Here is a 27,854-nt window from a genome sequence, read left to right as displayed (position 1 = left end):
AGAAAGCAAAAAGACATTGAGGCAGAGGCACGATGATCAGGTGTGAAACAGAATTTAATTTTGAGGGTTGGTCTGTTGGTTGATTTTCTCGTGTGTCTGGGGTGGGGGTTCTCCGCTTGCTCAGTTGAGGGTGAAACTTCTGGAGGTCGAAGCAGAAGTGATAGGAGAGCAAGGTGGGGAACAGGTGATGGGGAAAGGAGCGCCGTGTGACCGAACGACCAGAAAGAGAGAGAGAGAGAGAGCGGTCTGAGCAGGATGCTGATCACAACAACACGCCCACAATGCACTGACCCACAACACCCCACAAAGCATGGCATAAGGACCCAGTGTATTGCAGCAGCACAGGTTGCCTTGGTGTCGCCCGAAAACCCAAACCAAGAGAACTTTCAGATCAGTCGCAGGTGTAGGTATGGCACCACACAAACACACACACACCCCGCCCAAAACAAAAAGAGAAAACAAAACTTGAAGGCTGGCAGGGACAGGCTAGAACATACAGAAACTTGCTGTTGACAGTAAGCGCTACGAAGGTTTTAAACACCGTCATAATCCAGGAGTAAAACACAGACTCCCAGCGGCAACAAAGGAGGGGGAACACAGGGCGAACTTCAGCCACGCACGCCCTCGCCACACATCCTGGCAAACATGCTCACAGCACTTGACACTGGGGTGCAACGATGATTCAAGCAGGCCCAGAGAGAAGACACTGCGCAACACACGCAAAGCTGGCTTGGAGCACCGCAGAGGGAAGCTTCATTCTCCACACGCCTTGGGGGGCAGGACGGTTCCAGTGAGAGGCCAGAGGAGGTAGCTGGAATGGGGAGAGGAGACAGAGGAGCAGGGGAAATGGAGGGTGTGGTCTAAAGGGGCACTCAGAGTCTGTGCACTGGGAGGTCAGCAGGCAAGTCAGAGTGTGCCCAGGGCAGGGCTTATAGGACGCTCGGGTTACGGAAGTTGTGCCCGGCAAAGTGGGCTTCGTCGCCAAGCTCTTCCTCAATCCTGTGGAAGGCAGAGAGAAAGGCAGGCCGTTATATTCACACCACAGGCCCTGCTTCACAGAGCGGACATAAACCAGAGACGGTTAGGTTCTGCTGGAATTAAAGCACAGAAGTCAATTACCGTATTTTTTGCTCTATAAGACTCACTTTTTCCCTCCTAAAAAGTAAGGGGAAATGTGTGTGCATCTTATGGAGCGAATGCAGGCTGCGCAGCTTTCCCAGAAGCCAGAACAGCAAGAGGGATTGCTGCTTTCGCTGCGCAGTGATCCCTCTTGCTGTTCTGGCTTCTGGGATTCAGAATATTTTTTTTCTTGTTTTCCTCCTCCAAAAACTAGTTGCGTGTTATGGTCTGGTGCGTCTTATAGAGCGAAAAATACGGTATGTTAAAGGCCCCCCGCTGTACAAGCTACAGGTTGGGAAGGCCCTAGCAGGCGCGTCTTATCCATAGACGTTAGTGGCGCAGGGCGCCAGGGCGCCAGATTTTGGAGGGCGCCAAAAGCTGAGTGTCCGGGAAGGAGAGTCAGGCCACGCTCCCTTCCCCATTCTGGTGCAGCCCCCTCCTCTCCTCTCAGCCAACCCATGCTGCGTCCGGCTCAGGGAAGCCCCTTTGCGTCCCCTCCTGCTGGGGCTGCCTGGACGCCTGGCAGGTGCAATTGGGGGCGGGCGAAGGGCGGGGCAGGCATGTCTCTCCTGCCCCTCTCTGGCCACATCGCTGCCTGTGCACCTCCCTGCGGAGTCTGGGAACGGAGCAGGGAAGCGTTCTGTGCTATCCCAGTGCCAAGCAAGGATGGGACAGCCAGCGAGCCACCAGATCTGCTTGCTGGCCTTCCTGTTGTGTGGACTTCCCTGGACGGGGGTAGGTAAGGGGTGCCGGGCGCTTAGAGGGAGGCTTCGTGGGAGACCGTCTGGGCTGCGATCCGGGCACCTCTTACTTACGTGCAGCACTGAGCGTGCGTTGGACCACACGATGTAAACAAGCTGGACCGAAGTGTCCCCCCCCCCGCCTTAAAAAAGGTTGATAACTCTGGGAAATGGGGGGGGGGGCGGGACGCCAGAGAGATATTTGCACCACGGTGCCAGATATGCTTAAGACGGCCATGGGCCCCAGTTAGAATCTGGCTTTTTCCATGAAGTCACTTTTTGGCCTTTGGCAAGCTCCTATTCTCTCAACTTCATCCGAAATGTGGGATAACACTTGGTTCCAGTAGGGATTACTCAGTGCTTTTCTTCAAGAAAATACATCACCATGAAGTTGTGGGGCACCAGATGGGGGGCGGGGCGAGGGACCTTGGGCCCTCAAAAAAAATTTCAAGTAGGGGGCCAGGCCCCCTTCATATCCCCCATGCTGTGCGCGCACATGCTGTGCAACATGGTCACGTCACTCGCGCACGACAAGCCAGCATGTTGACCGGTATGCATGTGTGACATGAGCACATGGCACATTGCTGGCTCCCTGAAAGGCAGGGGCAAGCTGGCCTCAGTGCTTTTCTTCTAGAAAATGCGGTCCTGGGACTGCATACCCTTCAGCAACCCCAGAAGAAGAAGAAAGCACTGGTATTGCTAGAACAATGTACTGTATGGGAGTGTTTTGATAATATTTCGTGATTTGATGGAAGGGAACAACATCTGCGTCTGGCAATGTTAATCTAATCTAGATAAACCCTCATGCCATTTTGATGCCAAAGGTATGTGCTGCTTTTTCAAATACTGTGTGTGGACAACTTTGCCTGGACTCCTCAGAGAATAATGGAAAACTAAGCTCAAGGTTCTTGTTCAGGGCCGTGGAAAAGAAAACCCTTTTATGGACAGCTTTGGGGAGCCCATGCCTTACAGCAGGTATCTTCAGCCTTTTCAGACCCCGCATCCACTTTTAACCCCAGTATGCATTTGGGGACCCCATTCTTAATCTTCTACCATATATTTGCAAGGTAGAAAGCCAGTGTGTTAGAAACCAATGCTAGGGGCAGTTTAGTGATTTTTGCTGATTTAGATAGAGAAAGGCAAGTCATCCTTATACAGTCGTACCTCGGAAGTCGAACGGAACCCGTTCTGGAACTCCATTCGACTTCCGAAACATTCGGAAACCAAGGCGTGGCTTCCGATTGGCTGCAGGAAGCTCCTGCAACCAATTAGCAGCAGTGGAAGCCATGCTGGACGTTTGGGTTCCAAAGAACGTTTGCAAGCCTGAACACTCCCTTCCAGGTTTGCAGCATTCAGGAGCCAAAATGTTTGACTTGCAAGGCATTCAGCATCCAAGGTACGACTGTATAAACCAGGCGTAGACAAACTCTGCCCTCCTCATGTTTTGGGACTACAATTCCCATCATCCCTGACCACTGGTCCTGTTAGCTAGGGATGATGGGAGTTGCAGTCCCAAAATATCTGGAGGGCCAAGTTTGCCTATGCCTGGTATAAATTGACAGTGCGTCCCTCAATTTCCTATGGCATTGCATGATAGAAGCTAAAAGAGATCTTAGACTTACATGCTGTTCCATCATTGTGTGTGTGGTGGTCCACCTAAACTCAAGTCTCCCCTAAGCTCTGCAATAGTGATTAGCTCCCAATAGCTGCCTGCATGCATTTGCCCATTGCACAGAGGCCGATTCCTGCTGGAAGGCAAACTGATAATATGCCAGCATTTCCCCTCTTGTTTCTTACCTCATTAACTGATTGTATTTCGCCAGTCGCTCGGACCTGCATGGCGCTCCCGTCTTTATCTGCAAAAGTCAATGTCAAGGCAACAATGTTTTATGGAGGGTCCATACCAGCATTACAAATGGGAACAGGCGCATTATGAGTAAAGGCATGGGTGCATAGCAGATATTTTAAATTGGCTTTTGCCTGTGCAGTTTGGCAACTCTTTACTTCTGGTAAATGAGCCCCCACAGCCGCTAGAGGACTGTGAAAATTTGTGTCCCAGTCTTTTTAGACTCGTCTACCCATGTACTACCTGAAACCAAAGGGGTACATTGGTTGCCAGATATGAAATACCTTGGGATTACAGTGGAACCTTGGTTCTCGAACTTAATCCATTCCGGGAGTCCGTTTGACTTCCGAAATGTTTGAAAACCAAGGCACAGCTTCCGATTGGCTGCAGGAACTTCCTACAGTCAAGCAGAAACCGCGTCGGATGTTTGGATTCTGAAAAAAGTTCCCAAACCAGAACACTTACTTCCAGGTTTTCAGCGTTTGGGAGCCGATTTGTTTGACAACTAAGCCATTCGAGGACCAAGGTACCACTGTCTTTTCAACTCTCCTACCCCACTATTCTACAATGGGACACTTGAGTTGTCTCTGGCTGTAGAAAGAGATTGTGTCTCTACACTGACATGGTTGTTTCAGCCTTCACCTCTTTCTTCTCCAGAGAACACCCAAGACACGTTTTCTCCCCACCCAGAACTTACCTGGCCAGTACAGAGTCCCACCACCAGGTCCGCAATGAAGGTGTCTTCAGTCTCCCCTGATCGGTGACTCACCATCACCCCCCAGCCGTTTTCCTGGGCCAGTTTACAGCTGTGGAGGGAGACAAGGAACTCAGTGGATTTGCCTCAGTCCCAACAGGTCTAACATTCTTGGAAGGGAACACGACTGAGCACTTGTGGAACAGAGCGGTTTGGCTGGACTCACGCTTGGATGGCCTCGGTGACTGATCCAATCTGGTTGACTTTCAGCAGGAGGCAATTGCAGGCCTTGTCTTCCACAGCTCGCTCGATGCGTTTGGGGTTGGTGACGGTCAGGTCGTCCCCCACAATCTGAATCCCAACGTTTGCTGTGAACTTGGACCAGGCCTCCCAGTCATCCTGATCAAAAGGATCCTCGATCGACACCACTGCAGAGAGAAGGGGGAAACGAGAGTACATTGGTACCTTGGTTCTCAAACTTAATCAGTTCCGGATGTCCGTTCCAAAACCAAAGCGTTCCAAAACCAAGGCACGCTTTCCCATAGAAAGTAATGCAAAATGGATTAATCCGTTCCAGACTTTTAAAAACAACCCCTAAAACAGCAATTTAACGTGAATTTTACTCTCTAACAAGAGCATTGATCCATAAAATGAAAGCAATAAACGATGTACTTGCAGTCATGCAATCAATCAGTACATGAACTGGGTTCCACACAGTCATACACACACAAAAAGAGCCACAAAAACGCAAGATAAATACAGGGGTACCTCGGGTTACATACGCTTCAGGTTACATACACTTCAGGTTACAGACTCCGCTAACCCAGAAATAGTGCTTCAGGTTAAGAACTTTGCTTCAGGATGAGAACAGAAATTGTGCTCCAGCGGCGCAGCGGCAGCGCAAGGCCCCATTAGCTAAAGTGGTGCTTCAGGTTAAGAACAGTTTCAGGTTAAGAACGGACCTCCGGAACGAATTAAGTACTTAACTTGAGGTACCACTGTAGCAAAAACAGACAGACCTCAACGTAACACTCAAAACAGAAGTGTGGCACTCAAAAGAGAAGTGTGGCACTCAAATTGGGAGCATAACACTAAAAACGGAGCACATTCAGCTTCTGAAAAATGTTCACAAACCGAAACACTTACTTCCGGGTTTGCAGTGTTTGGGTCCCAAGTTGTTTGAGTACCAAAGCGTTTGAGAACCAAGGTACCACTGTATTGCAGCAACCCATTGCTCCTGTTCCCATTCAGCAAAGTGCAAAAACTTCCACAATCTGGTACCCTGGTACTGAGGCTTTAGGCACGGTGGTCTCACCTGGGTAATCCCTTACAAAGCTTTGGTACAGGTCACCCAGCTCATCAGCAGAGATGTAGCGGCTGGGGTCATCGGGGGATTTGAAGTCCAAGTCATATTTCCCGTCTCTGTAGAATTCCGATGCAGCCACATCCATGCCGATCACAATCTTGTCAGTGTAGCCAGCTTTCTCAATGGCTTCCTTGAGGAGTTCCAGAGCTGAGAGGTCGGAAAGGAGAGAAACTCGGATTTTGCAAGCATCTGCCATGTTTGAAAACTATCTTTTAAGGTTTTTCAGCTTCCAGACCAATTTGTGAAGTGGCCTGTTTATCAAGCATGTAAAGTAAAGGTAAAGGTAAAGGGACCCCTGACCATTTGGTTCAGTCGTGACTGACTCTGGGTTTGCGGCACTCGTCTCGCTTTATTGGCCGAGGGAGCCGGCGTACAGTTTCCGGGTCATGTGGTCAGCATGACTAAACCGCTTCTGGCGAACCAGAGCAGCGCACAGAAACGCCGTTTACCTTCCCGCCAGAGCGGTACCTATTTATCTACTTGCACTTTGACGTGCTTTTGAACTGCTAGGTTGGCAGGAGCTGGGACCAAGCAACGGGAGCTCACCCTGTCGCGGGGATTCGAACCGCCAACCTTCTGATCGGCAAGTCCTAGGCTCTGTGGTTTAACCCACAGCGCCACCTGCGTCCCCTATTATTATATATTATGTACCCTACAAGCATGAACCCTAATATATTTGCACAGAGCTTAGACAATAATGCCAGCTAGTAGTTGTTATCCCTCACTTTCTTGTGCAGTTTTCCATCACACTTTCCTTATTGGACTTCTGGCAATGTGGAAAGCGATAGGATATTTGCCCTAGAAGCTGTGGGGTAATCACAAAAGTGTGTGTGAATAAACAGCTAATCTGGAAGTATTTAACAGGATTGAAGTGGTTTGTGTTAAGTGGTTTACCTAATGTACGCATAAAAATACCAATAAAATCAGATGTTAGAAGCAGGTTGAAGCAAATATGCACAGTGAAGCCTTACGACCAAACAACACATTACATTAAACATAAATTTAACTGTTATGCTGCACACTGAATGATTTCTGCCGTTGTGCTTCTGACAATATATTCATAGCAGCTCAGCTTGCCCTGAGTAGTTCAGGAACCACATTCTGTACCAGCTGAACTGTCTTCAGGAGCCGTCCTCCGTATACTGTATTGCTATCATTTAATCTGAATTGGTGCTGGAGGAGACTCTTGAGAGTCCCATGGACTGCAAGAAGATCAAACCTTTCCATTCTGAAGGAAATCAGCCCTGAGTGCTGACTGGAAGGACAGATCCTGAAGCTGAGGCTCCAAGACTTTGGCCACCTCATGAGAAGAGAAGACTCCCTGGAAAATAAACTGATGTTGGGAAAGATGGAGGGCACAAGGAGAAGGGGACGACAGAGGACAAGATGGTGGGACAGTGTTCTCAAAGCTACCAGCATGAGTTTGACCAAACTGCGGGAGGCAGTGGAAGACAGGAGTGCCTGGCGTGCTCTGGTCCATGGGGTCACGAAGAGGCGGACACGACTAAACGACTAAACAACAACAATCTGGACGTCACTATGGCATGGCAAACATAGCTGCTAAGTGCCATGTGGATAGGACCGGCAAAGACTCTGCAGATTTCCAGCGTGTGACAACACACAATCAAGAGACTACTAGACCACATAGTACTGAATGCACAGACAAGGAACAAGGAAAGTGGTGGTGTGGCCCTGTGATGGGGAAGAGATGTAGCCAATTATGGAACCATTAACAAGAGAGCGAGGAATCACTTCTTTTGCTATGCCTGTTGTGGAAAAATTACTTTTCTGATAAGGCAGATTAGAACCCTTTTAGCATCTCAGCAATCCCTCACAGAGAGGTGAACATCTCCAAGCCTAGGCCTTGGCTTTGGGAGAAACAGTGCTTTTCCCACCCCCAAGAAAAATAGGTGCTCACCATGAAGTTGTTACAGTTAAATCACTGGGGCAACCCAGTGCTGGTTTGACAACAGCCACATTCACCACCTGTGAAGGTGCTAAAAACTACAGCAAACTGTCTCACTTGCTGGTTTGGGGTCAAATAAATGTGCCCCCACCTCCTTTGTTCTCTTAGATTCAGGCAGATGTTGAGGGCAGCTCAGAAGGGCACAGTGTGGTTGGGGCAATGCTGCCAGATGGGTGGGGGTATTATTATTATTATTATTATTATTATTATTATTATTATTATTATTATTATTATTATTATTTTGGGCGTCCCTATTTTCATTGGAGAAATGTTGGAGGCTATGCAGTGCCTATGCCAAACCTCTGTTGTCAATAAAATTGCGGCCTGATTTGATCCTCAAGGACAGCCTCTTTCCATAGGAACCTACCCGGACCCCAAGATCATCTTCTGAGGCCCTCCTTCATGTGCCTCCTCCTTGAGAGGTCTGGCAGGTGGCAACACAAGAACGGGGCCTTCTCTGCAGTGGCTCCCTGTCTATGGAATGCTCTCCCCAGGGAAGTTTGCTGGGCGCCTTCATTACGCACCTTTAGGCACCAGACAAAAACATTCCTTTTTAACCAGGCCTTTGGCTGATCCGATTTATATCTTATGCCCTTTTAAATATGAGTTTTTTTGGGGAGGGGAGTATTGGGTTGCTGGTTTTATTTTTATTAGGTATTTTGTGATTTTATATCTTGATTTTATTCTGCGAACTGCCCTGAGACATCCCCCCCCCCCGGGTATAGGGTGGCATATAAATTCAATTAATAATAATAATAATAATCCCATTCAAGCTGGGTTGTGTCATTCATTACTACTCGGTGGGAGAGCTGCAGGGAGTGCAGAGCCCGGGCATGCAAGTAATTCCACACTCTGTTCTTGTTCTCACCTTCACTGTTCTCCAGGATGTTAGGGGCAAAGCCTCCTTCGTCGCCCACATTGGTGGCATCTTTGCCATACTTGTCCTTGATCACACCCTTGAGATTGTGATAGACCTCGGCACCGATGCGCATGGCGTCCCGGAAGCTCTCAGCCCCAACTGGCAAGATCATGAACTCCTGCATGGCCAGTTTGTTCCCAGCGTGGGAGCCCCCGTTGATAACGTTGAAGGCCTGGGAGAGTTTGGGAAGAAGAAAGACATGAAACTCGCTTAGAGGACACCTACACGGTCAATTGACATGGTTCGTGTTAGTTTCTGTTTGCCACTGAGCAGCTGCTTAGAGTCACAAGGCTCTGTTTACATTCCAGAGACAGTCCAGGCTATTGGAAGTCTCACGGGAGAAGGGAGACGGATGTGACGTACTGGTTTCTCTGATCCTCTTTTCCTTTGTTTCAGCTGCATTCTGCTCTCACAGAGTGAGGGTGTATTTTTCTGTCTGCGTAGCTTAGAAATAAAGCATAGCATGTAGTCATAAATCTCATCACTTCCGCATGCTGTTTTGGATTCTCTGCTGAATGGGATGTGCCTGGAGCCTTATCAGAGGCTCAGGTCGTCAATCATGTCGGGGGCGACTCGGCCGGAAGATGAGCTTTCTCAGCTCGGTCGAACGAAGATCCCGACAGTTCGTGCAGGCCTTAACTGTCATGGCTTCCCACAAAATGCCCTGGAAGCCGAGGTTCCGTGAGGGTCCTGAGAATGTCTAGTTAGCAACCCAAAGATTTTACATGGAACCAATCGCAAGGCTGCATTCCAATGTGAGGTTTATTGCATGAGCTTTACTGGCTATTCTGCTGGTGCTTCCAACCTGATTTCCAACATTCCCTTTACACTGCGCTACCTGTTGTGTTATGGGACTGTGGCTCTTTGAGGGATATTACATTATGTCGTGCTATTTCAAAAGGTGGAAAAGAACTGTATGCTGGGATAAATTTCCAGTTTCATCCTGTAAGTGGCAGCAGCACGATCAAGAAAAGTCCAAGCAAAGTTTGCACAGTTTCCAAGTTAGTGGTGCTGCAGATTGATTTCCTCTCCTGGAAACTACTGAAATGGAAATGAGTACTAAACTTCTGCTAGATTCCACCCAATTTCCAGAAGCAGATAGAGAAAATGAAAAATTTCCTGTTTTTTTTTATTACATACTCTGAGCCACTTAATAGGTTAACGATTATCTAACTGATTGTTGTTCTCTGTTAGCTAACATGTGAATGTTGTAACCTTAGGTCATGTGAGAGGTATTGGGTTGCAAATCTCCATTTTTGAAAGGGAGTTGCCTTTAGACTTTGTCTCCCAAATGCCATGGAGCGAGGATGTAAATGAAGCTCTCCTGAAGGGAGAGTACACAGCCTACGGCCAATGGAGGCCGGAATGCAGGCTGTGGAAAGAGAGAAAGAGACCTTTGCTTATAGGTCTGTTTGGATTATTTCATATTTTGCAAGATGCTGAGCCCATACAAGACACTGTATGGATATTTTGGTTGTATCTTTGACGCTTATGATTTGTTCTGAAGAGTTCTGACAGTAAAAGTTTAAATTTTTATTTTTATGGGCCTGGACAATGATTCCTTTCCAAAAGGGGTTAGTTCTTATGCTTCCAGTCACTTCAAACTGCACAAAAATAATATCTACAACAATGCAGGGCTGAAGCAAGGTTACACTTGCAGCGTGGCTATAAAGGGTATGCAGAGAACTGAGGTAGGTGTGACCTCTCTTCTCCTAGTAAGGGATTTCCATTTCCTTGCATATATGGTTACTCTACAGCCTCCGACTCCCCTTTGGGTTCTCCTTGTGAAATCGGAAGTGATTAAATGCTTACCGGTACTGGCAGAATGAGATCGGAATTTCCAGCCAGGTCAGCAATGTGTCGGTACAGGGGAATGTCCTTCTCTGCAGCCGCTGCTTTGCACACAGCCAGGGAGACACCCAGGATGGCATTGGCTCCAAACTTGGCTGTGAACATCGTCAAAATTAGGTGACCACCATCAATGGCCCTTTGCTCAGGACAATTCAACAAAGCAATATAGGTTCCCTGGCCCCAAAGATCATACAATCAACTTTCCAGCCCCACAGCACCTGCTACTAGTCTAGCCCTGGATTCCTTGTGTTATAGATTATGGGGTGTTGGCGGCTAAACCCTATAAAATAGTAGGATTTCGAGTAATTGGGATATGGATGAAAGTACAAGCTGCAGAATTGTGGCAGACAAGGAATCCCTGGGCTGGCTTATGCAATTGGAAAATCTGTTAACATGACAAAAGGGGTTGGATGGGCCATCCGAGAGGAATCCTTTGGCCTGGGGAGGCAGATGGTGCCGAGGTGATGGGGGTGTGCATTTGCGGTAACAGGAAAAGAGAGTTTTTGAGCTATGTGGAGCTGGGAAGAAGAAGGAAAAAGAAAGACTGGGATCCATCTTGGGCAGGCTGGCTGAAGGCTGGCTGGGAATGATGCCTTGGACTCCATTGGCTGCACTGTTGTGGGGGAGAACTGTCTCTAAATGACCGTGTTGTAAGATCTGGACCCCCTCCACGCAGACTAACATTGTAAACAGGTGAATAAATCACATTTCTTAAAACTACATCAGTCTCTGCCGTGTCTCAATTTTCTAAAGGAACACAGGTGAGTGCCTGGAACCCCATGGAAACTTGCAGAGAGTGGGGGTGGCACATGACTTTTTTTTAACACTTCCATACCTCAGCTAGTGCCTTTTAATCTTGCTGTAAAGTTCCTGGCTTCTCTCCCAACTTGCCCCTCTGGCCCCCTCCCACAAGACTTTTTGTTATGAATAGAGAGGCATTACATTTATTCTCTGTCCCGTCCATCTCCAGCATGAGACTGTCGATCTTCTCTTGCTCCACGACTGAAAGGCCCTGCAGAAAGAAAACATCTCTCAAATTGGAAGTCTGGATAATAGGCTGCCTAGGGGACTTCCAGACAGAGGACACTTTGGGTAGGTCCACACAATACACTTAAAGCACATCCGACACACATTGAAAGCACATGACTTCCTCCCAAAGCATACTGGGAATTGTAGTTTGTTAAGACTGCTGGGAATCGCCTGCTCTGTGAGGGGGAAACTACAGCAGCCAGGATTCTTTGGGGTAAGGTATGCGCTTTAAATGTATGGTGAAGATGTGCTGTATTGTTTTCAACACTCGATTGGGAGCCGCCAAGAGTGGCTGGGGAAACTCAGCCAGATGGGCGGGGTATAAATAATAAATTATTATTATTATTATTATTATTATTATTATTATTATTATTATTATTATTATTATTATTATTATTATTATCCTAGTGCTAAAAATCATTGCTCTTCTGCTGCAAGCTATAGACAGAATTGCAGCTGACCATCTACCCTTCAGTTCTGTCCATTTCTCAGTGGTGAACTCTTCTTCTGTCATTTAGAAGTGAGGGCATCTCAACACCATTTTGGCACCCACTTTTATTTGTGCTTGTGTTGTTGGTTGGATTTTTAAAAATAATTCATGAAGTAGCACATTAAGGAAAATTAAAAAGGGGTCTTAAAGCACAGGGCAAGATGATTGCAGCTAATCTGACTTCTGAGCAAACGTGGTTACCAACTGGGCTGTAAGTCCCACATACCCTCCGACATTTCTCTGATGAAAATAGGAACACCTGCTTTTCTTTAGGACATCCCTATTTACTTCAGAGAAATGTTGGAGGGTATGGAGTGAACCCTGAACCAAGGAGAATCTTTAGAAGACACCTGTACAGGGAAGTTTTTAAATGCATTATTATGTTCTCATATATTTTGGAAGCCTCAGTGGCTGGGGCAGCGTAGTCAAATGGGCTGCGTATGAATAATAATTATAATTATAATTATTTCCCACTTTCCTTTAGGATGTCCCTGTTTTCAGTGGAGGGTATGGCGTTATGTGACCCTCCAAGCTAAGGAGATAAGTAACAATACAATTTTAGAAGACATCTGAAGGCAGCCCCGTTCAGGGAAGCTTTTTAATGTTTAATGTTTTATTAGGTTTTTATATATGTTGGAAGCTGCCCAGAGTGGCAGTAAGATGTGTGGTGTATAAATGATAATGATAACAACAACAATTATTACATGTTGTTACTACTACTAATAGGGACACGGGCGGTGCTGTGGGTTAAACCACACAGCCTAGGACTTGCTGATCAGAAGGTTGGTGGTTCGAATCCCTTCAATGGGGTGAGCTCCCGTTGCGCAGTCCCTGCTCCTGCCAACCTAGCAGTTTGAAAGCACGTCAAAGTGCAAGTAGATAAATAGGTACCGCTCTGGCGGAAGGTAAACGGCGTTTCCTTGCGCTGCTCTGGTTTGCCAGAAGGAGCTTAGTCATGCTGGCCACATGACCCGGGAGCTGGACGCTGGCTCCCTTGGCCAATAAAGCAAGATGGGCGCCGCAACCCCAGAGTCGGTCATGACTGGACCTAATGGTCAGGGGTCCCTTTACCCTTTACCTTACTACTACTACTGTTATGGAATAGGATGTCCCTACTTTCACTGGAGAAATGTTGGAGGGTATCATAGAATCATAAAATCATAGAATCATAAAATCATAGAGTTGGAAGAGACCACAAGGGCTATCGAGTCCAACCCCCTGCCAAGCAGGAAACACCATCAGAGCACTCCTGACATATGGTTGTCAAGCCTCTGCTTAAAGACTTCCAAAGAAGGAGACTCCACCACACCCCTAGTCATATTTGCAACCTGCCTAGAAAACTTGATTTTCCCTGCTTGTTTGTAGTGCTATTCTATAGCACAACTGTGGGGGGGGGGGGAGTGTCAGGAACGGAGGGTTGTAGTCCTACAGAACTGCAGCTGGAATCTACACAAATTTGCTCAGATGTAAGCAGTAGAAGGTTGGAAGATGGCAATTGTACAGGATTACAGCCAGAACCTGCACTGCTGTTTTCGATGTAATCTACTAATTAAATAGCAAATTGAAGTGTGTGGTTTGAGGGAACCTAATTCCAGGAAGCAAGCAATTAATTAAAGCGGCGAGCCAGTTAATCAGGGGAATGGACTTGCAGTGCCGGGCATGAAACTGGAAATACACAGCAAGCAACAGGGCAGGGGCGAAGAACTGGGTCTCCCCCCACTCCTCAGATTTTATTGGACTCGATTTCCCATCAGCCTCAGGAAGCCACAACTCCTCCCATTGCACCACAGTCCTGCATTTTCCTATCCACACCTCCAAAGAGATTGTACTGCTATTCGGCTTTTCTCTTCCTTAATGGATTTTTCACAGTGGGGAAAAAATGGTGAAAGGGATGGCAAAAGGCAGGAGAGTTGCAACGTTGTCTGTACTGCCCGTAAATTGCATGAAGGAGGCACGGCGACTGCAGATTAAAAGCCCCCTCTGGAAATATCCACAATGTTCTTGATCAGCGTTACCCAAACTTACAGTAGGTCTCCAGCTGTTTTGGAACTACAATTCCCATCATCCCTGACCACTGGTCTTGCTAGCTAGGGATGATGAGAGCTGTAGTGCAAAAACAGCTGGAGACCCAAGTTTGGCCTTTTCTGGTTATTGCATCAATGCTCTATCAGGACTCGGCCATACAGCTGCAAATAAAATGTTTTAAGTGTGTTTTAAGTGCAACATACAATGTGACACTAGAGGACAATGGTGAGCCTTATGGGAAATTCAACGTATTTTTAAAAATGCTTTTTTAAAAATAAAGCATTTTCATAACAGTTTTTATATGTGTATAGATTCCATCTCATGCTTCCTTCAGGTTTCAGAAAAGCTGTTGTCTGTACATAGGATTGGTCCTGTCCCTGCTCTCTACAAAGGCCCCTGGAGGAAAAAATATTCCTCCATCCTTTGACAGTGCGCGCGCACACACACACACACACGCACACACACACACACATGCATGCACACAGAGAGATAGTATGTTGAGCATCCAGAAAACAATGCAGGTTGAAATGAAGGGACAGATAGATAGAGATAGAGATAGAGATAGAGATAGAGATAGAGAGAGAGAGAGAGAGAGAGAGAGAGAGAGAGAGGATGAAAGACCCGCAAGTTGAGCCAATGAGAAAAGCAAAGGGGGATCCTTACACAGCTCACGAGAGCAGGGGCAATAGTGCTGTTGATGTGATCCACCGCCTGCAGGACCCCTACAGAAGGAAAAAGACACAGAGAGTGTCAGACAGAGGCAGAAGGAAATAAGAGGCAGAGAAAGGAAGGCACACAAGGCCACACACTCCTCACCGTGGAATTTCACGGGCTGACATCTGTTGTTTCGGCCAGCCCAAAAGCAGAAAACACACACACAGAGAGAGAGAGAGAGAGAGAGAGAGGACTCTGGAATTATTGTTTGTCATTCTATGGGCAGAAGCTTGGAATACCCCTACCTTTCCCAAGGAATCTGGACTTATCGTTGTCACGCAGCTCCAGAGCTTCATAGATGCCGGTGGAAGCGCCACTGGGAACAGCTGCCCGGAACATCCCTAGGGAGGAGTAAAAACCAAGGTGGAAAACATTAAGGAGCCATCAGCACCACTTAAGCCAACAACTCTTCTCTGATGAAACAGCTGCCTTGTCATTTTAAGAAAGTTGTTAAATTGTGGGTGAACATATCAGACGACACAGCGATTCTTCAAACAGCTCTTGTTTATTCACAGGCCAGGACAGAACTGAACTGAAGGGTTCAGCCAGCCTGCTTATATAGAGCTCCACTAGAACGCAACAGTAACCATTTTCTGTAACTATCCAATCACTGAACGTCACTTTCGATCCTTTATTTGCATAACTATCTACAGTATCCCCCTGCTGGCCCAGGATGAGAACTTCAGTACATAACAGAAGTCACCAGCTCTTTTCTTTAAAAATAATAATAAAAAATACAGCTGGTGTTTTCTAACCAAACTCTCCATAAGAAGTCCACCTACTTCCACTTTTGACTGTTTATGACCAATGAATCCAAAGACTAATTAAATTAAATTAACACTGTTAGGTTAAATCACTTGAAAATACCTGTTTCCGATTTTTTGCTTAAAACCCTGAACTAAGATTATCCTTCACAATGTACATATAGGTAGGGCTGCCATACATTTGGGATTTCCCGGACATATCCAGGATTCATCCGTCGAAAACAGCATCTGGGCAGAATTTCCAAAAACTGGTAAACATGTCTGGGGAAACCTGGGCTTGTGGCAACCAATGTTGGAAGTGTTCAAAAACCTCTCTCTTTTTTGGAGTTTTTGCTCAACAACTTTTGTGTCCCGATTTTCACTTTCTGAAATATGGCAACCCTAATTTAGGCCCACTAACCAACTCAAAGGTTTCTGGCTTTGGCCTGGCCTAAACTTCTCTGCTTAACTGTTGAAATCCTTGTCGGCTGTGTATGTGTGATGAGATCTGTTGCCAGCTGTGAGGCTGCTCCAAGCAATGGTCTCTATCCACCTTGTGTGCAGGTAAGTCGAAGATCAGAGCAGAATAATGCCGCATCCTATCAGAATCTGTGTACATGCAAGACTTCTGAAGCACTTTCGCAGCACATCCTTTCCCGCAAAGGGTTCTGGTCACTGTAGTCTATCCCTCACAGTTACAGTTCCCAGCAAGTCATAGCAAACCCATAATGGGAAAGGATGTGCTTTGAATGTGCTTTAAAGGAAGAGTGCATAACACAGCTTTAGAGAGCCTCTTGATGCTATAAAGCAGGATATAATATCCACAGAGTCATAGAATTGGAAGAGACCATGAAGGCCTGCTGCAATGCAGGAATATTTTCCCCAATGTGGGGCTCAACCCGAAAACCCTGAGATGAAAAGTCTTGCGCTGTACCAACTGAGCTATATTCTAAATTAAAATAAGAGGTTTGTATCTGGAGAAATGCAATTCTCCTCCTTGAGAGCGCACACATCGCTATTGTGTCTAGTGATTGCAATAGCGTCTAAGGCAGACATGGCCAAACTTGGCCCTCCAGCTGTTTTGGGACTACAATTCCCATCATCCCTGGCCCTGTTAGCTAGGGATGGTGGGAGTTGTAGTCCCAAAGCAGCTGGAGGGCCAATTTGGCCATGCCTGAGTCTAAGGCATCTAAGGCATGACTAGGTACCATAAAACACAAGCCCTCCAGGTGTCCCTATTTTCCAGGGACAGTTCCAGATTTACAGAATCCATCCCAGAATTTGATACCAGAATGTCCTGCTTTCCTTTAGGACATCCCTATTTTCAGTGGAGGGTATGGAGTTATGTGACCCCCAAGCCAAGGAGATAAGTAACTATACAACTTTTAGACGACATCTGAAGGCAGCCCTGTCTAGGGAAGCTTTTTTTAATGTTTAATGTTTTATTATGTTTTTATATATGTTGGAAGCCATCCAAAGTGGCTGGGGCAACCCAATCAAATGGGTGGGGCAGTAATAATAATAATAATAATAATAATAATAATAATAATAATAATAATAATATAGTTATTCCCTATTTTCATCAGAGAAATGTTGGAGGGTATGGTACCCACCATTTCATTATCTTCATAGTTAGCTGCAAACAGCTATTTCACTGCAGCAAGGCTATCCCCCTTGCAGGAATCTAGACCCAGCATTAATTATACGAACAGCAAGAGTGTTTTAGTTTTGTGTTATGTAAATTGAAAACTTGGGGAAGGCAAAGGGGCTGTGCGGGTGGGGTGGCAACATTGAACCATTTTTCTCCGAAGCTGCTTTTTGCATCACACTGGAAGCCTATGCTGGCACCAACGGACGCTTCCCTGAAATGCAAATAGCAGCTTCAGGGCAGCAATTTTTGCTAGACCTCATACACAGGCAGGGGGACAGCTTGGCTTCTACCTCACCCCCCTGGGTCAAGCCTGATGGATAAGGGTGGCGGAGTAAATAGCAATCAGGCCAATGAGGAAATTGCCTGCCCCCTTGAGTCTGCCTTCCCATGCACAGATTTTACTCCTGAGAAGCTGAGCGGGCAGCTGGTGTGCCTCAGTGTTTGCAGTTAAGTACATAGGTAAAGGGACCCCTGACCATTAGGTCCAGTCATGGCCAACTCTGGGGTTGCGGCGCTCATCTTGCTTTATTGGCCGAGGGAGCCGGCGTACATGTGGCCAGCATGACTAAGCTGCTTCTGGCGAACCAGAGCAGCGCACGGAAATGCCGTTTACCTTCCCGCCAGAGCGGTACCTATTTATCTACTTGCACTTTGACGTGCTTTCGAAGTGCTAAGTTGGCAGGAGCAGGGACTGAGCAATGGGAGCTCACCCTGTTGCAGGGATTCAAACTGCTGACCTTCTGATCGGCAAGTCCTAGGCTCTGTGGTTTAACCCACAGCACTACCCGCATCCTAGTTAAGTACATATTTATGCCAATTAAAGCATTTTTATTTGATTGTCTCTCAGACATCTGACATGGCAAGCGCTTCAGCAATGGATACAGGGCTGGTAGCTGTTCTTCATGGGCTAAATTCTCGGCACCTCGACCCTGAGGCCTGTGGAAAGGTGTATACGTGTAAGACTGGGGAACGAAAGCCAGGCACTGCTGTTTGCTTAAAAGAAAGCCAGCGAGGCGGGAGTCTGAATATGTCTCATTTCTCTGCCTTTCCCAACCATCTCCTGCTCCAAAAGTGGGGACGCATCACAGAGCGTGGCTAAAATTAGATGCTTTTGCTGTGTGGTGACTTTGCTCGGAAGAGGGAGAGAGGGAGAGGCACAGCTCCTGCCTCAGGCCATCTCTGCTTGGCGCCTCCTGCCCTTTCCGGCTCGCTGCCTTGGGACTGAGCTAATCCGTTAGCAGCACGATGCCCTGAACTGTGGCTGAGATCCCAGCTGCCTCCTGCAGTTTGCTGCCCCTCCACCAATACGTACCTTTAGCTGTGTACAAATCCACCTCCACGGTTGGGTTCCCACGAGAGTCCAGGATCTCCCGAGCATGAACCTTCTCAATAGACATGGTGGAGCTGGTCTTTCCTGGAGCAGAACAAACAGAGAGGAAAATGGGACCTGGAATTTTGGTTCCAATGCCCTTGCTGTTCCATGATCTCTTACACCACCTCCAGTTGCATCAAATGGCCACTTGGCCTCAGTATGGAATGAACGGTGTGATAAGCTTCAAGAGGGTTTGGAGAAACAGCATATTTAATAATGATGGTGATAAATTCATTTTCAAATTTTACAATACATATCAAATATTCTTTATACATTTAATATTGTTATCAACTTCCTCCCCCCCCTTTCTGCAGTTACCTAAGTTATCTCTTCTTTTTTCTGCCTCTCCAGCATTAAAGCCTAATTATAATGAATCTCTTATACTCAATAGTTTAACTTCACCATCTGGGGGTGTTTAAGTCAGTCCTTACAACAGTTCTTTAGTCAATAAATGATCCACACTCTTGTTTAAAAATCCTCTCCTCTTGATTTCTTAATCTTTCAATATGTTTCGCCATTTCTGCATACTCCAGTAACTTTTGTTGCCAGTCATCTTTTGTTTGGGGCTAATTCTTCTTTCCACTTTTGGGCAAACACCATTTGAGGTGCCGTGGTTGCGTACATAAATAACTTTTTTTGATCTTTAGGTATTTCAGATTCAATTATTCCTAAAAGAAAGGCTTCTGGTTTCTTAACAAAGGTCACTTTAAACTTATATTTATTTGTACCCAGCCCATCAGACTGGACTGCCCCAGCCACTCTGAGCGGCTTCCAACATATATAAAAATATAATAAAACATTAAACATTAAAAAGCTTCCCTATACAGGACTGCCTTCAGATGTCTTCTAAAGGTTATATAGTTTTGGGATGCAGATAGCGCTATGGTCCAAACCACTGAGCCTCTTGGGCTTGCCAACCAGAAGGTCGCTGGTTCGATTCTGCCCAACGGGGTGAGCTCCCATTGCTCTGTCATGGCTCCTGCCAACCTAGCAGTTCAAAAGCATCCGAGTGCAAGTAGGTAAATAGGTACTGCTGCGGCGGGAAGGTAAACGGCATTTCCGTGCGCTCTGACTTCCGTCACAGTGTCCTGTTGCACCAGAAGCGGTTTAGTCATGTTGGCCACTTGAGCCAGAAAGCTGTCTGTGGACAAACGCCGGCTCCCTTGGCCTGAAAGCGAGATGAGCGCTGCAACCCCATAGTTGCCTTTGACTGGACTTAACCATCCAGGGGTCCTTTACCTTTCTACTATATGGTTTAGGGTTACTCATCTCCTTGACATCTGATGGAAGGGCGTTCCACGGGGAGGGTGCCACTGCTAAGAAGTCCCTCTACCTGGTTCCCTGTAGCTTCACTTCTCACTGTGAGGAAGCTGGTCTGCTCCCTCTTCTCCCTCTGACTGCTTTGCGTTGTCCCACCACCAATCCCCTGGCTGTGAACCTTCTTCCCCTGAGGGTTACCTTGGGAATTCCTCAGCTGGTTCCTCTTACCACTCCTCTACATCCAACCTGTCCATGACAAATAGGAACTCAGCTCACAGCTTGTTTCTTCCAGACAAACCATGAGAGGTAAACCAAGAACAAACCTTGGATACACTCAGCGGCATAGCGTGGGTTGTCAGCACCCGGGGCAAGGCAAGTAATTTGCGCCCCCTAACCCGGGGCAAGGCAAGTAATTTGCGGCTCCTAACCCGGGGCAAGGCAAGTAATTTGCGCCTCCAACCCGGGGCAAGGCAAGTAATTTGCGCCCCCTAACCCCTAACCTGCCGCCGCTGCCAGCTTCTTCTTGCTGCTGCCTGGTCTGGTCTGGTGTGGTTCTCTCCCGCGCTCAGCGCTGCGCTGGGCGGCCGCTGCACTGTCCCTCCCCCAGATAGTCCCTAGCTCTCTCTCTGCACCGCACGCCTGGCACCCACCCCCTTCACAGTGGGCGGCGACCCGGTGTCTCGGATCGGATTCGCACAGCCAGCACTGCAGTGAGAGAGAGTGAGTGAGCCAGGTAGGGGCAGAGAGCTGCGAGTGCGAGCGTGCCCCCCCACAGATGTTGCGCCCGGTGCGGCCGGCCCCCCCTGCACCCCCCACGCTACGCCACTGGATACACTTGATGGTTTATCTGAAGTCTGAGCTCAAATGTAACACTAAACCAAACCATGGCTTGGCTCCAGGCAGTGTAGCAACAGGAACCGTGGAGGAGTGAAGCGATTATGATTTTCCCTCTGAGTATCCACACACTCATGTATCATCATCATCATTATCAATATCACTATCATTGTTATAATTTATTTGATTTATATACCACCCTTCATTGTAAGATCTCAGTGCGGTTCACAGAATAAAGGTAAAGGGACCCCTGACCATTAGGTCCAGTCGTGGAAGACTCTGGGGTTGCGGCGCTCATCTTGCTTTACTGGCCAAGGGAGCCGGCGTACAGCTTCCGGGTCATGTGACCAGCATGACTAAACCAGAGCAGTGCACGGAAACGCCATTTACCTTCCCACTGGAGCGGTACCTATTTATCTACTTGCACTTTGACATGCTTTCGAACTGCTAGGTTGGCAGAAGCTGGGACAGAGCAACGGGAGCTCACCCCATCGCGGGGATTCGAACCGCCAACCTTCTGATCGGCAAGCCCAAGGCTCTGTGGTTTAACCCACAGCGCCACCCATGTCCCCTTCACAGAATAAAACACAGGATTAAAAAAATTAAAATGAAGGCAAAGCAATAATCTCCCCTTCCCACATTTAAAGGGGTGTAGAATATTAATCTGCCAAAGGCCAGGTTTAGCATTTCATGTGAACGGAGCCATTCTGAATGCAGATATTTGCATACAATTCTGCTTCACGTAGCTCTGTCCTGAGCAAAAGGATCCTGGAGGTGGGTGGTGCAATTCTGCAGGGTGTCTTTGGTGAGACATGTTGGTCTTGCAGCCGACATGCAAAATGAGTCAGCCGAGTCAAGTAGATTACAGTCACTGTCTCTACCACCTCTTCTAGAAAAAGATAAACCAGCACCCTCTGTTCTGGAAGACCTGCCTCTAATTCACGATGTTTGTGGATTCTACTCTATATTGGTTCAGTACTGGGAGGAAGTGCATTCTGCACTGCCTTAGAACCTTGAGTTCCTATGTTCCCGGGCTGAGTCTTGGGCACTAAAAGGAGATGCTGAGGCCAAGTCCCTGTGAACCAGGGCACAAATGAAGGGCTAGCTCCCTCTGACAGAGCACAGCACATGAGATTCCTGCTTAAATGTCTGGTACAGATTCTGCAGCACAGCTGCTTTCTCTCCGACGGAAAAGGAGTGTGCCTTTCTCAAAGAAAATCCTGGGGGTGGGGGGGGGGAGGAACTCACTGTGCATTTGCCAAGGGAAGGTCAAGGAATCCAAATGAGCTTCTGAATGAAAAGGGACAATGCAAGAGACACACAACTTGCCCCATACTCTCAGTGTCCCAATTTTACAGGGACAGTCCCGGAATTACAGAAGCCATCCCGGTTTCTGATTTGATCCAGGAATGTCCTGGTTTTCCTTTCCCTTCCCCTCCACATCTCAGAGAGCAATTAGAAGTGGTGGGTAAAAGTAAAGGTACTTTTAGGTCCAGTCGCGGATGACTCTGGGGTTGCGGCGCTCATCTCGTTCTATAAGCCGAGGGAGCCGGCCGGCGTTTGTCCGCAGACAGCTTCCGGGTCATGTGGCCAGCATGACTAAGCCGTGGTAGGTAGGTGGGTGCAAAAACAGAGTTCTGTTTATGCTGAAAGTAGAATCCCTGTACCAAATGAAGGAAATTGTGAAGCTGGCATACGAAGCCCTTCCTATAATTTTGAAGGTAAAGGTTGCTAATCCGCTTCAAATTCTTTAATCGCAGTGCTTCAGCAGCACTCCAAATGCATGGAGTGTTTATTCCTTAATTGTAAATGGAGACTTACACTTTCTACTCAGAAGTAAGTCCCACTGTATCCAATGGACCCGACTCCCAGGTAACTGGTTAAAGATGGTGCAGCCTTATACTGCAATCCTAAGCATTTTTACTCAGAAGTAAGTCTCACTGAGTTCAATAGGATTTACTCTTTGGTATGTTCCTGATCATTCTCACACTTTCTATCATCATTCTCATTATTCCTTGACAAGGACTCATGGCAGCATACCACTAACATTTTATTTTATTCCATTTATCTGTCGAAGATGTTGTGCACGATCCCTTTCCTCGCTCAGGTGTTGTTTTTTTACAACAATCCTGTGAGGTAAGTTCAGCGGAGAGGTTGGAATTGGCTCGAGGTGACAGGTGTTTACATGATGTCTATGTGTGCGGAAATATCAAATGCGGGAGAAGCTTCCTGATGTAGAATAGGATGTCTCTATTTTCATCTGAGAAATGTTGGGAGGGTGCGCAAACCCTGGCCTATGTTGCAGGGTTCAGCCCCACGGCGGTTTAAGCCAGAGGCCTGAGCTCTGCTCTAGATCCGAGTGCCTTTCATGGAGGCAACGTGCTCCCACAAAAGCAGGCCACGTGGACAAACTCGACATTCTCCTTCCTCATCTCTGCTGTCCAGTTTCCTCTGACTGGAAGCTTACAGTGGAATTACATTCCCCCACAGTGGAATATCATTGCCAGAGAGCTGACATAGGTTCTGCAGACATTTATACCTTTAAAGTACATTTGAAGCACATTCTTTCTCTCAAAGAATTCTGGGCCCTGTAGTTTACCTCTCACAGAGCTCCAGTTCCCAACTACCCAGAACAAACCACAGGGCCCAGAATTCTTTGAGGGCTGTGTGTGCTTTGAATGTGCTTTCCATATATAGCGTGCATACAAAATAGTTGCAAACTGTTTGAGCTGCGAGGCTGCAGCTCAGATCTCACCTCAGGTACAAACTTATGCGCAAGACACTTATTCCGCCTCTGGCTGTAACATGGGGGGAAATAATTGTGACCTTCCCTTTTGGGTTATTGTCAGATTACTGAGGTAATATGTCAGGCTTCGCCAACCTGGCAGGCTCCAGATGTTTTTGAGGTGAGTCGTCATAAAAACACCAGATGACTTTTGAGGAGAGCCAAAAGCGCTTAGGCAAGACTAGAGAAGTTCCCACACATCCTCTCCTGATTGTTGCCTGTTCACATTTGCCTTCGTGCTGATTTCTGCGTTTGTGTCTGAAGTGAACAACAGCATAGGATTCAGTGCCTCCCAAGCTCAGAGAGGCAAGCTGAGTAATCTGACCTTGAGCCTATGAAATCACTGATACCCAGCAGATCTGTGCTATTCCGGAAGGCTTGGGAAGAAGACCGCAGGTTCCATCCACCTGAGATGGAAGGTAAATGAAATTCAAGAAGCAGGTCTTGGGCCTGAAAGCAACAAGATCATAGCAGAAGCAAAGCAGAGCTGGTGAATTTTCCTTTGCTCTGCACTATTAGGGGTGATACAAGGCATCAGAAAAAGACCTAACCTGCACTTCTGCTTTCAAGACAGCACATCCTTATGATTGATGTAGCGCACACCCATTTGTTACCTTTATACCCTGCTTTGCAGCAAAGTTTGGTTTCCAAAGCAGCTCACATTAATAAATATCCACAGCACAATCCCTTATTACATGGGTAGGCAAACCAAGGGCCGGGGGCCGAATCCGGCCCAATCGCCTTCTAAATCCGGGAATCTGGGAATCAGCGTGTTTTTACATGAGTAGAATGTGTGCTTTTATTTAAAATTAGTCTCTGGGTTATTTGTGGGGCATAGGAATTCATTCATTTCCCCTTCAAAATATAGTCCAGCCCCCCACAAGGTCTGATTTGCTGGAGCAAGTTGTAAGAAATCCTCTTTGGTTGCAAAGGTGTGATACCGATGTCATCCCGGATTGTGCCTCTGTTGTGAGGAATCTGGCATTCAGATGACAGTGGAAGTTGCTGTTAAAGACTAGCACCTCCATTGCCACTAAGAATTCATCTGAAGTGCTTGTGCATCTGTCATGGGCATGACTGGAGAGAATGTATGTATTCTGTGCTAAAATAATTATGAAGCCAGGTAATCCAAATTCAGTGCAAAGAAAAAACTGGATTCTGTGACTTGCATAAATTCTGCAGATGGAGCAAACTGCAGAATTTCTTATTTGGCAAAAATACACTATTCTGCAATGTTTATTATTTGGTACATATTGTTCTGGTTTTGCTAATCACTAGAAAGGGCGAGGAGCTAAGGCACTGAAGCCCTGACAAATAGACATCTTATTTCACAACAATCTTGACTCCTGAAATTCACCAAAGCTTTTCCCGTTATAATTTCAAACAGCCCTTCATAAGGGCTAGAAAGTTGCTGTCTTAAAAATGGAGGAAGATGAATTCTGTGCCCATTCCCGCATCCTGCCCTTTTCTGCATTCATGGAATAAGTAGGATGCATAACATCACAGATGACAAAAGACACACTGTGTCCCGTCCCGGCTTGTGTAATTTTAACAGGAGGATGGGACATTGGATACAGTTATTAAGCTACATCCAATGCGTGGACTTCTCCACTATACAGCATAATTCCCCAGTGGGTTAACCACTTAAGGCTGCAATTTTATACACACTTAGCTAGGCTTTTGGCTCCCTGTTTATTTAAAAAAAAAAGATGATGCACACCCTGCAAGCACAAATTAAAACAAAGTAAGATTGGGTCATGTGAAGGCATTTTCCTGCAGGAGGTATATGTGTAATTGTTTACTTACCACTTTTACACCTCACTCTCCCTGCCAGGGAACTCCGGCAGCAAATATGTGCCACGTGTACAGTGCAACACTGTACAGAAAAGGCCAATTCATTTCAATGTGACTTACTCCCAGGTAAGTCCTCCCATGTACTGAGGTTCTTACCCGCTGCATGTCATCTGTTGCGATTGGTGTGCTTAGGTACAGGATTGGTGCTTGAGGAACGGCACAGGCAAACTCAGGGAGGTGGCCAGAATTATTGTGCTTGCTTAATATACCTGCTTGGGCTCTTTCTCGAAGGATCTCATCGAGTGCTGTGTAATTCTGAAGCAGACCCCCCTTCCAGACTTAGCATCAGCAATACCACTGTGACAGATGTCTTGAGACCATTTTCGCATCTGTCATCTTCTCTAGGCTACTTGCCCCAAGGGAAGAGACGAAGTCCTCAGGAGAGCAAGTGGTTTGCCCACTGGTTTCGGCATATTTTTTAACATTTAAGTTGTGTCTGCTTATTAACTTGCAGAGGTGCCACTCTGCGTGGTTTAATGCACAAATGCCTTGGGAACATGAAGGAGGTGCAGAGGAAACCTGCCCCCCTTAACCCACCCCCACCCCCCACCAAGCAAGGACTCCTTTCTAGGATCAGTTGACTTGTTTCCTTGCTCGCTTCCCGCCTTATTCGTTGTTGCTAAGCTCTTTTGCCAGCAACAGCTACAACCTGGAAAGAAGAATCTTTAGAAGAATGGCAATGCACGTTGACCTGACACTGTGCCAGGAAGAGATTTATGAACACCCCCTCCACCTGCATTGTGTGTGACGCAAAGGGCAGGCTATGAATGGGGGGGCAGAAAGGAGAAGGCCGCAAACAACACAGTAGGCGGTGGGGGAGAGGAGAGATGGAGCCTGACACAGCGCCGGAAAGAGAAGAAGGGAAAAGGTGCAAGGCACAGCACTGCTAAGGGTTTAGTCTCCTCTGCACTGCAAAAATTGCAGATAACCATGCCAGGAAAAGCCTCTGGTGCCTGGGAATTTTCAGCCAACAAGGCAGGGATTCTCCAGCACCTACGCAGGTCTCTATTCCCCTCCCACCATATTCTGCAGCACCTTCTGGGTCGGCATTTCCCGCCGTCAGCTGCTCCAACAGCTGCTCTGCACTCTGAAACGGCTTGCCCAGTCTGTTCAGATGCCACAGGCGCTCTCAGTGGGGTGCAAAGACCCAGGACCATTGAAACGTCCTTGCCCCAGTGTCAAGAGGAACTCCCCCCCCACCTCGGGCATGTGTTTGTGTGCACAGATGTACTGAGGACTCCCTGGGCATCAATATTTCTGCAGCACAGCCCAAACTGTCAGCAATCCAGCCCAAATAAATTCCCGGCGGCTCATCCGTGCTTTCGCTGGCTTTGCCTTTTGATTCATTCCGGTTCGGACAGAGATTAGACAAAGCCATTGGCTGTGTGCCTGATCCGTCGTCGTCCCCCCCCCCCAGTCCTTTTCCAAGGGTCCTTGGGTTCAGAATAGGAAGGACTTTTGCAGGCTGTCCCCCCTCCCACTTTCATTCCTACTCATCTTTCCGTCTCTCTCTTCTATCCTCCCCCCCCCTTCCACAACTATTTTCCAAGCTAGAAGTGGGAAGGGGGGGCAGAGAGACAAGAACACTGTCCTCTAAGGAGGTCAGGGCCAGATAAGCAGGGATAAGGGTTGGGGCGGGAGAGGCAGAACTGGGAACCCAGAGGCAGTCATTGGTACCAAGAATACACAAGCTGCCTTGAGATGGTGCAGTGAGGGCTTCGCTTCCCTGGTTCCCATCGCTTCCCCTTCCGTATTAACTGGAGCACAGGAATCCACCTTATGATGACTTTTGGCTCTTTGGGGAGCGCTGGTTGGCATGGCTGCAACCTTGCCAATCAACTATAGAATTATTGGGTGATGGTGACTGGGGGGGGGGGAGTCACAGCTTGATCCCTGGGGTGGCAAAGTCCTGTGCTTGCCAGGCTCCCTTGCCATCCCAGCAAAGGCAGGCTTAATAGTAGCACCCTCCCCCTCAGATGCCTCCAGTACAAGAACCCACCAAGGGGGGCACCGGCAGGAGTCCGGGCAAGAAGAATCTCGAAAGCCCATGAGCGAAAGCTGGAGGATGGGAAGAAGCAGAATCAATCCTTGGGATGGTGGTGGGATAGAGAGCAGACCCCTCCAACATTTCTCTGATGGAAAGGAAAGGCAGGGTCAAATCAGAAATCCGGAACTGTCCCTGGAAAATAGGGACACTTGGAGGGTCTGAGATAGTATTTTGAGATGCGGAGGGATAGGGGTTTCGCCTTGCGGGAGGAGACGGGGAAGCCACTTACCTTCCTAAGGCAGAAGCAGGAAGGCTGGCCAAGGCAGCAGCGCACTAAGCAGAGATGGATGGCGAGAGGAAAGATACAGGATGCGAAGGGGAGCAGCTCTGTCCTCTGAGCCAGCGGCAGGAAGAGCAGCAAAAGCAGCAACAGTGGGATGGAGCCGCCCCTGATAGGGCCTGGGCGGGAGCATGTGACCCAGAGCTGGGATGAGTCAGGATTTCAAGGGAGCTTTGCAAACAGCACGTAGAGGATGGAGAGAGGGGGGAGGGAGGGAGGGGCGGCGGTGCTGCAGGGATGGGATGCCAAAAACAACACACTCAGCCCGG

The 27,854-nt window shown here is 47.6% G+C and overlaps 1 protein-coding gene across 2 annotated transcripts; it reads right to left on the bottom strand.

Annotated features, from left to right (window-relative positions):
- Nucleotides 1-36: 36 nt before the first annotated feature.
- Nucleotides 37-27,729, bottom strand: ENO2 (enolase 2). Of its 2 annotated transcripts, XM_081176700.1 has the most exons (12): nt 27,535-27,726; nt 18,466-18,567; nt 15,005-15,100; nt 14,709-14,767; nt 11,444-11,513; nt 10,463-10,596; nt 8,600-8,822; nt 5,715-5,912; nt 4,626-4,827; nt 4,403-4,511; nt 3,657-3,715; nt 37-999 (listed from the first exon to the last, which is right to left on the bottom strand). In XM_081176700.1, the coding sequence occupies exons 2-12, from the start codon at nt 18,548-18,550 to the stop codon at nt 930-932; spliced, it is 1,305 nt and encodes a 434-aa protein (XP_081032826.1). In that variant the 5' UTR covers nt 18,551-18,567; nt 27,535-27,726; the 3' UTR covers nt 37-929. The 2 variants fall into 2 exon arrangements, with proteins under 2 accessions (XP_081032826.1, XP_081032827.1); XM_081176701.1 differs by lacking the exon at nt 14,709-14,767 and having other exon boundaries at nt 27,535-27,729.
- Nucleotides 27,730-27,854: the final 125 nt, after the last annotated feature.

The sequence above is a fragment of the Podarcis bocagei genome (assembly GCF_964188305.1).
Source record: "Podarcis bocagei genome assembly, chromosome: 17".
Classification (NCBI taxonomy): domain Eukaryota; kingdom Metazoa; phylum Chordata; class Lepidosauria; order Squamata; family Lacertidae; genus Podarcis; species Podarcis bocagei.
The sequence above is the reverse complement of the archived record's forward strand: the minus strand, read 5'-3'. Positions and strand labels throughout refer to the sequence as shown.

Excerpts from the sequence above, each read along its gene's own strand:
- ENO2 (XM_081176700.1), bottom strand. The coding sequence starts at position 18,550 with ATGTCTATTGAGAAGGTTCATGCTCGGGAGATCCTGGACTCTCGTGGG. Across the intron at positions 10,597-11,443 it reads GGACGGGACAGAGAATAAAT|CCAAGTTTGGAGCCAATGCC; the intron begins GTAATGCCTCTC and ends CGATGTTCACAG. Across the intron at positions 4,828-5,714 it reads CTTTGTAAGGGATTACCCAG|TGGTGTCGATCGAGGATCCT; the intron begins GTGAGACCACCG and ends TTCTCTCTGCAG.